At 40.0% G+C, this 12,716-nt stretch overlaps 3 protein-coding genes across 4 annotated transcripts; 1 reads left to right on the forward strand and 2 right to left on the reverse strand.

The window, feature by feature from the left end:
* Window positions 1-40: 40 nt before the first annotated feature.
* On the reverse strand, window positions 41-1,440 carry hint2 (histidine triad nucleotide binding protein 2). The gene is made up of 5 exons (XM_073466221.1): window positions 1,288-1,440; window positions 909-1,046; window positions 647-751; window positions 437-509; window positions 41-342 (listed from the first exon to the last, which is right to left on the reverse strand). The coding sequence occupies exons 1-5, from the start codon at window positions 1,372-1,374 to the stop codon at window positions 251-253; spliced, it is 495 nt and encodes a 164-aa protein (XP_073322322.1). The 5' UTR covers window positions 1,375-1,440; the 3' UTR covers window positions 41-250.
* A 535-nt stretch (window positions 1,441-1,975) lies between these two features.
* mrps30 (mitochondrial ribosomal protein S30) lies at window positions 1,976-5,166 on the forward strand. Its single transcript, XM_073466279.1, has 5 exons — window positions 1,976-2,624; window positions 3,159-3,304; window positions 3,638-3,743; window positions 4,172-4,348; window positions 4,600-5,166. Exons 1-5 carry the CDS (start codon window positions 2,018-2,020, stop codon window positions 4,857-4,859), a joined length of 1,296 nt encoding a protein of 431 aa, XP_073322380.1. The 5' UTR covers window positions 1,976-2,017; the 3' UTR covers window positions 4,860-5,166.
* Window positions 5,167-5,628: 462 nt separating this feature from the next.
* Window positions 5,629-12,297, reverse strand: emb (embigin). Of its 2 annotated transcripts, none has more exons than XM_073466514.1 (9): window positions 12,157-12,297; window positions 10,178-10,255; window positions 9,876-10,059; window positions 8,957-9,039; window positions 8,652-8,788; window positions 7,150-7,311; window positions 6,611-6,728; window positions 6,488-6,518; window positions 5,629-6,393 (listed from the first exon to the last, which is right to left on the reverse strand). In XM_073466514.1, the coding sequence occupies exons 1-9, from the start codon at window positions 12,224-12,226 to the stop codon at window positions 6,333-6,335; spliced, it is 924 nt and encodes a 307-aa protein (XP_073322615.1). In that variant the 5' UTR covers window positions 12,227-12,297; the 3' UTR covers window positions 5,629-6,332. The 2 variants fall into 2 exon arrangements, with proteins under 2 accessions (XP_073322615.1, XP_073322616.1); XM_073466515.1 differs by having other exon boundaries at window positions 7,150-7,305; window positions 12,157-12,263.
* Between the last annotated feature and the right edge of the window lie 419 nt (window positions 12,298-12,716).

Below are 12,716 nucleotides of genomic sequence, written 5' to 3' on the forward strand. Positions count from 1 at the left end.
GCTTTCCATATTAGAAATAGTGTCTTTATTTGAAGCTGTATCCAACATAAAGTCTTTACTCAAGATCAACATATTTACAAGTCATGTTCTGTGTGATGAAGCAAGTTTTTTTTTTAAGAATATGAACGTCTGGATGAACGACACCCATCATGTATCACGTCATGCTCGTGGGATTGAACACATGAAAGCAGCCTGAAAAGGCAAAGAGGCAGGAAAGACTAACAGACACATTAACACGAGGATGAAACCATTATCCTGGTGGCCACGTCATCTGTCTTCCTCCCAGAACGTGGATGTGAAGGTGGTAAACTGACTGAGCACCGTGCTTTCCATCGTTGATCACTGCAGAGGACAGAAACATACCCATAACTCAGTGTGTAAGTTAATGAACTAAGGAATTTGTGCCAATGATCATTAACTAAATCAAATAACTTACCCATTCTGTATCCCTCATTTAGAGATTCTTGCTTCGCCAAATTTTTGGCAACAACCAACAAATGTCCTAAGAGCTGTAAATTTAAAGAAAAGATTATAATTGAGCTGGTGGTGTAGCAGCTATTGCTTTTTTAATGATAAAATATTGAGTTAGACACGTCGATGGATGGACGTGGATCCGCGGGTGTAGATAATGGATGAGTGAATTTACCTCAGCATCATCATCTTTGGCCTCACTTATTCTGGGAATAGGGACCCTTGGAATGACCAGGAAATGAACCGGGGCCTGCGGGCTGATATCCCTGAAAGCCAAACACTGATAAACACACAAAAACAACATATATGAAGTGTTGATTTGCACGTATTCAATCTGAGTCCTCTTATCTAGAGCTCAACAAACATATGTTTCTTTATCTCTGGACAAGACTCCACGTGAAATGCCCCAACATGTTTTGAAGACGTTGTTTGTTTACCTTCTCATCTTCATAAATGATATCTGCTGGGATGCTTTTGTCAATCACTTTGGAGAAGATGGTTGGAGCCGGGGAGCCATACTTCTTGCTGGCCTCCTCTGCCAGCCTCACCTCGTCACTTTTGGTGCACAGGGGTCTCTGACACATGACACAGAGGATAAATAAAAGCTCTGAGCTGATATCTGCTGCTAGCATGTAAACAACACATGTCAAAACAACTCATGAGGGGCACAATAGACCAAACCTCTTGGTGGTGGGGCTCTGCAGGTTTCCCACAGCCACCACCAGGGCTGGTAGGATAATTGTTGTCTGCTGCAGCTAACGAAAGGGAAATGTTCACGAGAAAGAGAGCAAGACAGTTTATATTTAGAGCAGCTACCTCGGCTCGACAAACACGGTGCAAACGACTGAGGTGAGCCGTTCTGGTCCCGACCAACCGCGTCCGCAGAAGCTGTCGCAAATACATAGCTAGCTAGCTAACTAGCTATTTGTTTTACGTAGTAACTATATCAGGGTTGTCTGTCAGGTTTGACACACCAGTGGGCAGTCCGGCAAACTCGTTCACACGAAACTCTGTACAGTATGTTAACGCTGCCTTCGCGTAACCCCGTGTAACGTTTCTGTAATGAAAATAATGTGCAAAAAGTTGACACTTTTGCCATAGATTGTTTGATTTGACTCCATGGCTCATCGTCTCCTCACTTTACACCTACACGTGTACATTTAGGTTCCCAAAATCGTATTATTTACAGCATTAATGTTGTGTTAGTCTCAAATTTACGACATTTTTTAATGCACCCAAAGGCGGCATTTTCAACGGGCTCAAGGGTCGCTTCAAGAGCCTCAACGTTCTTCAATGCTAGCTATGATGCTAACATTAGCTACGTGATAGTAAATCACATTATTTATGGCCTTAAACTGAAATAAACTAGAATAATTCGTTTTTCGTGTCCCAGTTCATACATGGGGATATATATTTAGACAGAAACATGGTCGAAAAGGTAGTTAATTACTTTTTTGTTATGACTTTCCGCACAGTAGAGGGCGCTCACATGAGAGGCTGCTGGTTCATATGTCAACGGACCGGAAGTTGAAATCACACGAGAAACATGGCGGCCCGCACTCGGCTGCCCTTGCTGTTCCCCAAAAACCTGCCTCCTTTTAGAAACCAGAGGCTTGTCCACACCGACGCTGCGGCCAAGGAACCCGCGTATCCCCCCGTCGTCCCCTCTCTCACGGCTAAAAGCAAATCTGCCCTGCGGCGACAGGTGGAGGAACATGTGCAAAAGGTGTGTGCATCTCCAGTGGAGGAGAAGCTCGCCCTCATCACTCGTATCCAGCGGGAGAAATATGTGGTTTACCCCCAGACCTTTGCACGGAACGCAGACAGATGGTACCAGCACTTTACCAAGACCGCATATATCCCGGGCCTGCCTGAAAAATTCACCCTGGGCCAGGAGCACACCGGGGGGGAGGAGGGCTCGCCGCCAGCCGCAGCTCAAACCACAGTGCCCGGGATAGAAAATGATGCGTTCGCGGACATCCGCTCCCTGGTCAGTCGTGTGATTTTACAGGAGCGCTGGCACCTAAAGAAACGCAGACCTTTCCTGTACAGAGAGCAGGAGCACATGGTCGGACCTTTACTGAGAAACCTGGTGTCTGGTCTCACCTACAGCCTGGCCAAATACAACCCACTGCTCCCCCTCTCCAGTCTAGGTATGGTCACTCGTCCATTGACATCAGTGGTGTATTTAGCTGCCTTGTCATCCACTTTGGCTTTCCAGAGCCATAATTTCAAGACTTTTTGCTTATTGAAAACTGCATTTTAAGTAACATTGTGCAGGTGGCTGGTTAGTTAGCTATATGGACCATTAAACATATTTTTATGATTGTTTTCACTGAGTAATCACAGATCAAATAGAGTAGATTCAACACCTCTACATCAACAATGTGACATGATTACTGTTGGTTTAATTAACTCACAGCATTCATAGTTCATTTGAGTTTAGTGCTGAAGTGACAGGTCATATTAATCGTGTAGTGTATCAACAAAAAATAACATGGCAACAACTTGCTAATCGATTTACTACTGCAAGCTTCTGAAATGTGAGGATTTGCTTCTTTTCTGTGTGTTTATAATACTTTAAATTGAATCTGTATCACTGTGCATTGATATTTGGCTCAGCAAAATGTTTCACAGACATGACTGTTTCATCTCTGCAAGTCACATTGTTTGTGTCTCTCTGTCAGATTTTAATCCCCAGGTTAACTTCTACTGGAGGAGAGGACAGAGAATCATCCCAAAGGGGCACCGAAGACGCCATCTAGAGCCAACCAGGTTCCAGATCGATGACCGCCCGCACAGTCAGATCAGGATAACTCAACAGCTGCCACAGGTAGCACTCATTTTCAGACCATGGAGTAAATGTAGAAAAAAATCTCATGGTATTTTCATCCCTAAAACCCTTATGATTACGGGTTGCGCCAAGTGATCGATATATTTCATTCCTTGGTTTGGTTTTCGAGCAAAATCATAGCACATTATTTAAGGACACAAATAATTTAAACAAACACTTAGAAATGTTATGAATTGTTCCAGCACTTGATCATGACACACTTCTGTGATATATCTCATAGAAGAGAAAGAAAGTATTTATAACTGTTTGTGTTTATTGTCATTTATGTCAGTTTTGTTCTAATCACTTTTTGTCTTTTTTAATTTCTTGTAGTTTGCCCCGCTGGAGGCCTGCTATGATGCTGAAGTTCCAGAGATCACATTAGCTCCGAATGTGATGCCTATGTTCAGAAAACAGTATGACAACCATATCTTTACAGGTAATATAAGCTACAAGAGATCAGTCTCATCCACTGACTTCATCCTGACAAAGTTATTTTGGAGAAGCCAAAATAATCTGTAAATTTAGCATGTTGTGTTATGGCCACATGTTATGAGTTGATTTCTCATTGTTCAGGTACCTCTTGGTGTCACTAGGGGACGCCATCATGCAGATGTTGATTGTTCATTCATATGAATGAAAAACTCTTTACTTGACGTAATGTACTTTTCTCCAAGTCAGAGTGTATGAGATGGTTGTTTTCTCCGAGAACATTCCCACTTGGCTAACACACGTTTTTGTTTTCTTGTATACTGTATGTTCAAGGTTAAGTGATGTCCTGCTTAGATTAGTAACACGTCTCTTAATATGCAGCCGCTGCAAAAAAAAAAGTGTAAATTAACTCCATCCTCTTGGTCTCGTTGTCAGGTGCTAAGCTACCAGACCCAGCACGCTACGGTCACACCCAGTTCCACCTGGTGCCGGACCGATACCACAGAGACCGGATGGCACGGAAGCAGCAGTCAGATCAGGTGGAGGTCTTTCTCAGAGCCAACGGACTCGCCAGCCTCTTTGCCTGGACAGGAGCCCAGGCCATGTACCAAGGTGAGTCATCAACACAGAAACGAGATGCGTCTCTTCTACAGCTTTTTTTGTCTGTTTTATGTTTATCTGTCTATGTTTAAAATATGAGTTGATATCCTGGTTTGTAAATATTTGATTAAAAATCTGTGTTATCAAACTGTATTTCAGCAGTGCAGTGTTCAACATATCCTGATATCTCACTGTCCGCATGTGGCCAAATACATGTATATTTTAACAATGTTAAAGTGGACCTTCCTTCTCGCTTCTTGCAGGTTTCTGGAACCACGAGGACGTCACCAGGCCTTTCGTGTCCCAGGCTGTGATCACAGACGGCCAGTTCTTCTCCTTCTTCTGCTACCAGCTCAACACAGTGGCCCTCTCTGTGGAGACAGATGCCAACAACCCCAGAAAGAACCTCATGTGGGGCACTGAAAGCCTGCGACTGTACGAGAGTGTGCAGGACGGAGAGGTGGTGGGTCTGAACGATGGCGTCGTCAAGCTCCTGGTTCAGTTCCTCATGAACCAGCCTTAGAGTTCTTAGGAATCAGTATTTGCCTCTTTGAAGAAATGTCTTGAGGAAATAACTCCTTGAGTTTATGTTCTTCAAGGCATTGAACGATGCAAGAAATCAAGAGAAAGAGCAACATGGCAAAAATGAGGAAGCTTTGCCAGATTGTATAAAACGTAATGTGTAAAAAAGAAGAAACATTTGTGTTTAGCAGTGTGACAAAGTCCTGGAAAAATACTGTATGCACATCTCTCATTATTATTATTATTATTATTATTATTATTGTGCAGACTGTAGTTATGCAAAAATAAAACCATACTTTTCAAATTGATGCTCTAGTGTGTTTGTCGGTGCTTCCTACTAAAATTTTAACATTTTTACCATAACGTAAGACATCTTTTTACTCATGTGACCACTTTTTCACAAAGTGGCTCACAGATTTAGAGTTACATCCTTGTAACGTTTGTTAACAAGTAACATGGACTCGTGATGGAGTAAATAAAAATAGGACCCAAATCGATGCAGCAGAGCCATAGATATCTCTTTCATTTTCACATATTTTGAGTTGTCAAAACTACATTACCCATAATGCAGTTCTGGTGCATTATGCTAGTAGTGGCAAATATAGCCTCGAGCAGAGATTAATACAGTGGGAAAGAGGTCTCCAAAGTCCAAACCTCCAGATTTGTGAAAACTTTCAAACTTCAATCCAACCAATGCTGACTCAAGTGACATACATCTGTTTTCATATGTCCATACCTGCTAAGATGAAGTGTACTATGCAAGTTGGATGTAACTGAAACAAACACAGTAACAGTGACCTGTGTGGTTTTAATTTTGCTTGTTTACATATACAGTAACACCTTATATATTAAATTCAGGTTGACAACTAAAGACACAGTTGAAGTCATGATTAGTAGACAATATGATTTTTGTGACCATCTTCTGTTACATTAACATGAAAAAGACACTTAAGCATTTGCATTTATGATGATATATCTTGATATTACATGCTATTAAGGTAATATACAGCATGTTCAGCACATACTGCTGCAAGAACAAACTCTAAAATGTGATAAAAAGTTGTTGTAAGCACAGTGTAAGAGTGTAAGGCACTGCTAACAAACCATAATGCATAAAAACCAGAAGTAGAGGAGGAGTTGAGGTTGAAGGTGTTGCCAAAAAGAAGAAAATGCACTTCCGTTTTGACAGAAAGGCATACGGATGTGTATCGGTTTTGCCACAGGAAGTGAGGGGGTTCAAGACTTAAAAAAACGTAAAGGCTTTGTTCCCTTGGGGATCATGACAACACTGTCACATTGTGTGTTAGAAGCTGCATGTGAAATGATTATTAAGTGTTGGTTATTGCACTTGAAAATATTTTGATTGTATTAGATTTCATATTCACAAAAATAGTCGATGAGATATTGCTTTGAAGCTCTGTCATTTGAAAATAATCAAAACAGTTTTAAAGAAACTGGGATCTGTCGAAAGTATTCAAACTTTCCGTTGTCTCATTGAAGAACTTCCCTCTAATCCATTATTTTCTCCCTGCGTCCTGATGAAGACATAAACATATTTATCATGAAAAACAGCAAATACATGCATCAAACATAAAAAAGTAAAGCTAGCACATTGTCCGTAGTACTCACAGTGTGTTACTTTGGTCATTCGTCTCATTTCCTGAGAATAAGGCAGATCGTTTCAAGTTAGAAGACAACATAACTGCGACAAACACTGACATGAACAGGAGCATCCGTGTGCTGTCTGACTACCTGCTGCGTAGTTCTTCTTGGACCGACTCCTCTCGTAGAGCAGAATGGCGGCGACCAGGATGATCACCTCCACCACGATGGCTATGAAGGGCTTCAGAGGCTCGAAGAAGGTGATGACCTTCGAGTAACAGTAACAGTACCACACTGCATTCAAAACCTTATCATATCACCATTAGACATTGTATTATGACACCATTAGATCAATACTGATGCATCATTTCATAAGTAGCATTTTACTACTTTATGTAACGTGCAGGTACTTTAGTCTTGTGGTTCCCAACCTAGGTATTGGGCCCCTCAAGGGTCACAAGATAATCTTAAAATACAATACATTGTGCATTGTATTTTAAAAGCTTGTGGCATATCTTTAGTTAAAATCTTGAAAGGTATCACGCAATTATAGCTGTTCGATAGATAAAAAGGGGTAATACAATATTCTGCATTGATTTCTGAATCCCTCTGAAATGCTGAGTAGAAGTATACATGAACATGAACATGAACATGAACAAAGACTTCGCAAATGAATTGTATTTACTTACCTTCAGCTCCACATGGCCCATCGTGGTGCTGATGGGGTACACCGCAGCGCAGTAGTACAAGCCAGAGTCGGCCTCTGTCAGGTTGTGCACCAGCAGTTTGGTCTTCTCCGCTTGATTTTTGATTTCATACCTGTGAGGTTCTGCAGCAGGAAGAATCTGCTCCTGGGACAAACATCAGTGCTGCATGTCAGAAATGTGTTTAATGAAATACATTTCTCATCAGACTGTGGCCATCTTTATTGCGTTCTCAAGGGTTTAGGATTAAAGACCCCACGTTTTGCTCATTGCCAGGTTTATGTTTCTTATTTCATTTCGGGTGACTATAAGAAAATATTAACAAGCTTTAATGTTCAAAAATCACATTATTTTTCTCATATGGTTCATTGCCCAGTCTGCTCTGATTGGTCAGCTTTCACAAGCCTGAGCAGGCACTGCCAGTGCATACAATACACAGTACTTATGTAGCACTTAGACCTGTTTTTTTTTAATGAAAATGACATGGAAATCTCACTTACTACAATATGGGACCTTTAAGAAAATCATTTTACTGAGGTCTTTTACAGTAAAAAAAAAAAAAAAGCAGAATACAGCATGTGAGGGTTTTTAAAAAAGAAAAAAAGAAATTGAAAGTATTTTTAGACAGCATGTTACTGCGAGGACAAACATCCATTAAAAGCACAGCGTGAATGCTGAAGCACATTTCAAGAGTGAAAGCACTGCTCACAAATCATAATACCACCATAAATACCAGCAGTAAAGTTGAGGTTTATGTTGCTGCCAGAAAGAACAAAACAACACACTTCCTCTCTGACAGGTGTAAAAAAAGAAAAAAAAAGAAAAAAGAAAAGTACAGTGAGGTGAGGTGAGGTGAGAAGTCAACTGTATGATTTCAAATTTTCCACAGGAAGTGAGGGGGTTCAAGACTAACAAACAGGTTAATGCTTTGCTCTCTTAGCAGTGAAAGAAAATTACATTTTAAACTTAAAAATGACAACTTTCTCGTGGCACTTATTGCACTTTGTTTTGGTGAAAATATTCTGATTATTTTTGCCTTGTCATTGAACAACTTCCCTCTTTTTGAAAATTAATTGAATGTTAAGTATTCAAATATTGATCTAAATATCAATCGATATACTACATTTAAACATCGACACAGACATCAGGATTTTTAGCATGACAAGATTAGGACTGTAGTAGTGATATTGTCACTTTCGGGCTGATCTTTCAACTCTGCTCAGGTGTGGAAATATACATTAAGGGGGGGTCATCAAACTGTATGCATTAAAGATGCAATGTGTAAAATCTAATCGCAACTACAGGTGTGGTTACAGATTGCAACCAACTGACCACCGCTGATACAGGACCCACTCCCTCCTTAGATATAAAAGGCTCATTCTAAGGTAACAAACACTCAACAAATCTTAGTTTCAGGTGATTAGAAACTAATGAAAATGTAATAATTAATATTACATTCAATTTCTGTCTTTGAGCAGTTCACCCACCTTGTCTGTACCATTCATCCTGTACCAGTTCCAGGTGCTCGGTTTCGGTTTGCTTTCCTCCATTTTACATAGAATCACTGCAGTGTCCCCCACATAGCCGACTATTGGCTTGTCTCGCACCTCACCCATATGTGGAGCTGGTGTACAACACAGACAAAGAGAACAATAATGAGAGAAGGCTGCATTTTGTACCATTCAAACATAGTTACACAGTGTAAATACTGATACTTAATATGAACAGGCAGCAGACGCTTAGGAAGCTGACAGCAGTACAAATGTTAGCTCGGAAAGGATGTGATCTGTACCTGCCAAAACAAAATCTATTCTTGCTTCATTTCCAAACAAGCATGAGTAATTTCCAAGGTTTTCTTCGCTCACAATGTTGAACCTGTAAAGCAAAAATAGATGAATGTTGAATGTTAATTTTAAAAAAAGGTATATAACGTGATTCTTTCATCGAAACATGACAATTATTCAATAAAAATGTGTTCAGATGTTTTACAATTTCACAAAAATAGTAGTGTAGTAGCTCAGCGTGATTTACTTTCATGTAAATTAATTAGTCTTTATTGCTATTAAATTAAATGCAGATATCTTGACTGATAAAAGCCGGCTGCATATTTGAAATTAGGGATGCACGATATGGATTTTTTTCAGCCGATACCGATAACTGATCACATTTTTGTATTTAAAAAATAAGCTCATAACCTGTAGTTTATGCACTCCTTTAGGGTAAATAGGGTAAGACGTAGCGGGCAAAGATGGATGATTTATTATTAATAGCTCTAATAAGATTTATTGTGTTAAACTCATAGACTTTTTCCCTGTTCTACAAACACTTGCGGAACAGTTTCAAGGTACATTTTCAAGCTTTTCCAGCACCTTACAGTGGTGATATATTATATATTTATATACAAAAATAATCTCCTCACTTCATCACAATAATGAGATATTATTGTGTAACCATTATTGTGAAGGGTGACAAATTAAAAGAAAATACAAAAAAGTTTCATGCGTCAAAATGTGTCCTAATCTGGCTGAGCCGATATAAAACAATGTATTATGAAGGTAAGTATTAAAGCAAGTTATTTTACTTTACAGACCTTGAAAACACCACATTATAATTCTAACATTTTCAAGGATTTCAAGCACTGTACGAACCTTTCTATCAAGCTGACAAATAATTGTTGTTTTCTAGGAATAATGAACACATGGTGTACATACACTCGTTTGAGATTATACTGCTCATTCTCCAGCTGCACTGTTAGGAGACTGTTCTCAATCTCATCCCCGTCTTTTCTCCAGAGCCCAGTTATGTTTGGTTGTTTGTCGCGATTACCGGCCCAGGTACACTCCAGTGTCAGATTGACTTGGTTCACCACTTCAACTTTTTCAGTCTGACTTTCACCTGTGTGCAGAATCATAGAGGGGATTTTAAACACTCATAATGGCCTTAAAGAAGACAGGATATACCGACCAATCGATGTGACATACAGTCCAATGGACTGATGTTTGAAAACAGTTACCTTTCAGAACAACACTCCTGACATCTGTTGGCAGGGGGCCGGAGGGAGCCAGTGGTGGAGGTGTTGGACCAGGTGTCTCTGACAAGAAAAGAAAATCATTATATTAATACACACAAGCCTGTATGTGTAATTTGGTGTAATCTGTAGAATATAGCCAGAATTCAAAGGTAGCTAGGAAAACATAGGCAGCAGCATATCATCAGAGTAACCGACAACTAGTGCTCTTTGCTAGCTTTTGCTATTCTGGCTGTAGCTAGCTCCCTTTAGCTAATTAGCTCAGTTAGCCAAGGAGCCAGTGGCCCTAGAGTTTGTCTGGACCAGGACCAGTCAACTTAATCTGACAGCCAAAGAGTGAACAAGGCTGGACACCAAACTGGGACTGAACACAGTCTCCAAGACTGACGGAGGTCAGTTTGGCAACCGGGGCTGCAGTATGGAGGTGATTTACAGCGGCTCTCACCACGACTATGACAGGGTTAGGGTTAATTCATACGCTGTACGGTTGGTAAGGAAAAAAGAGGCAAGAGCATTTAATTTCCTGACATTTTCTGAGTTTATTTTGTTCATTTATTACGCTAACAGCTAGCATATCTCTCCCAGCTGAAACTGACACAGCTACTGGACTATCGCCTGCTGTTGCGGTGGTATAAGGAGATAGGACGGGCTGGGGTTAGCTGGTTAGCATGATAACTTCAGTAGACATCTCCACAATACAATATGGACATCTTTGACATAACTTCAACACTGTTGTCTCTTCTCAATAACATTCTCGATTCTTGATAATGTAATAATAAACAGAAATTCTGGCCATATCTTACAAATTGCTCCTTTAATGATTAAAATGTAACACTAGCTGACAGCATGAGTGGTAAAAACAGACACATTATGAAAAAAAGCAAGCAAAAGTTTACTTGAGTGCTGGCAGGGATCATGGTTGTAGGGGTGTTGTGAGGTGGTTCTTAGGGCATTGCTAAATGATTGTTAGGGCGTACTGGGAAGTTTCTATGCTAATCCTGTGATCTTGATATGAACTGATAATATTCATGTAGCACTTTCCATGTAAAGAGATGACGCTTAGCATCATTGTTTAAATATTTACAAGCTAAAACCAACATAAAAATTCTAATAAATACACACTATATACACTGTATGTGTATCTCAGGAAGTTTTTGCACATTGCACATTTACATGAACATTGCACAGGTATATGTAGGCCGACACAGATCCATCTACTGTATATAGCATTTCTATTTTCTTTATCTTATTTATTTCAATATATTTTTATTTTCTTCTTCTTTTTTTTTTTTTTTCTTCATGCTGGTACTTTTTGTTATTGTTTCCAAACTGTTTGTTCCCTTGTGCTGCTGTAACAATTGAATTTCTTCTACAATTAAGGACAGAATCAAACATAGAAGAAAGATGAAGTAAGTCCAAAAAAGGCCTCCTTCTGTTCCAAAATTGCAGTGGTATTATTGTATAAAAAATACATCATTCATTTTCTGAAGCCTGTAGAAATGAACAATGAACCTGTCCTTTTTTAATACTCCATGAAAAGACAAAAAATATTCTTGAGATATTAAATAAAAAGAACCGTAATGCTTTAAACTGAATTATCAGTTTGTCTACATTAAAGTACCTGTGATGTCCCTGATCACAGCAATATAAAAAACAGTTTTATCTTCCTCTTTTTCTTTTTCACAAGGGTTTTTATTTTTAAACCTTAAATAATTAACTGCTCTGACTTTCAGTGTCTGGATTTTCCATCCGGACAGGAACACTTTTGGGGGAGATTAAGAAGAAGACAAAATACGACAACAAACATCGACTAGCTGCAATTTTTTAACTAAAACGGTGAGGACATCCTGTGACACTTTTCTACTGCTCGTCACAAGGTTGCAGATCATTTAGTGGGAAAAAGAGAAGGTTTGAACACATACACACACACACACAGTCAAAATCAAACCCAAATGGTCATTTACTTGTATTGATGTGTCTGCAGAAGACGAGAAGCAGGATCTGAAAAAAGAGCTGCTTCCAGGAGGCTGTCATGATTATTATCCCTCTGTCCCCTCTGCAGGCACTCGTTCTCTACCCTCTCTCTGCCTGCTGCTGCAAAGTCTAACCAGCCCTCCTCCCCCTCGTCCTCCTCCTCCTCCACCCCCCTCGGCTGCACAAATGACGCAGCCATGATATCACCCTGCAGCCTGTGTGTGGCCGACTCCATCCATTATTCAACCAAACAGGGTTCATATCTCGGTGTTGTGCTGCAGTGTCCCGTCCTGCATTGGCAAGAAACAAATAATCCTGTGCTTTGAAGCAAAATGTTGATCTGTGTGTGTCCTTTGATTAAAAGGAGGACATTATTTCAGACCTGAGTGCTATGTTGGTGCTACTGTGGAGCTTTCTGCAAGGTGTCCCATCTCTGTTATGTGAGAGGACCTGACAGCTGAAGGTCACATGGCCTGCCTGCCCTCATGCAAATAACCGTGAGTGGAAACTACTAACATCATATTTTACTCAGTATATTTGTCAATTTCTA

The sequence above is a fragment of the Pagrus major genome, chromosome 5, assembly GCF_040436345.1.
Source record: "Pagrus major chromosome 5, Pma_NU_1.0".
Classification (NCBI taxonomy): Eukaryota; Metazoa; Chordata; class Actinopteri; order Spariformes; family Sparidae; genus Pagrus; species Pagrus major.

What these genes read in the sequence shown, in the direction of transcription:
- mrps30 (XM_073466279.1), top strand. Translation starts at nt 2,018, where the DNA reads ATGGCGGCCCGCACTCGGCTGCCCTTGCTGTTCCCCAAAAACCTGCCT. An exon ending in GCTCCCCCTCTCCAGTCTAG is followed by an intron (nt 2,625 to 3,158) that starts GTATGGTCACTC and finishes TCTCTCTGTCAG; the next exon opens with ATTTTAATCCCCAGGTTAAC. An exon ending in TGACAACCATATCTTTACAG is followed by an intron (nt 3,744 to 4,171) that starts GTAATATAAGCT and finishes TCTCGTTGTCAG; the next exon opens with GTGCTAAGCTACCAGACCCA.
- hint2 (XM_073466221.1), bottom strand. Translation starts at nt 1,374, where the DNA reads ATGTATTTGCGACAGCTTCTGCGGACGCGGTTGGTCGGGACCAGAACG. An exon ending in ACCGTGTTTGTCGAGCCGAG is followed by an intron (nt 1,047 to 1,287) that starts GTAGCTGCTCTA and finishes GTCATGTGTCAG; the next exon opens with AGACCCCTGTGCACCAAAAG. An exon ending in TCATTTATGAAGATGAGAAG is followed by an intron (nt 752 to 908) that starts GTAAACAAACAA and finishes TGTGTTTATCAG; the next exon opens with TGTTTGGCTTTCAGGGATAT.
- emb (XM_073466514.1), bottom strand. Translation starts at nt 12,226, where the DNA reads ATGACAGCCTCCTGGAAGCAGCTCTTTTTTCAGATCCTGCTTCTCGTC. An exon ending in CTGCAGACACATCAATACAA is followed by an intron (nt 10,256 to 12,156) that starts GTAAATGACCAT and finishes TTTTCTTGTCAG; the next exon opens with AGACACCTGGTCCAACACCT. An exon ending in TGGGCCATGTGGAGCTGAAG is followed by an intron (nt 6,729 to 7,149) that starts GTAAGTAAATAC and finishes TGTTACTCGAAG; the next exon opens with GTCATCACCTTCTTCGAGCC.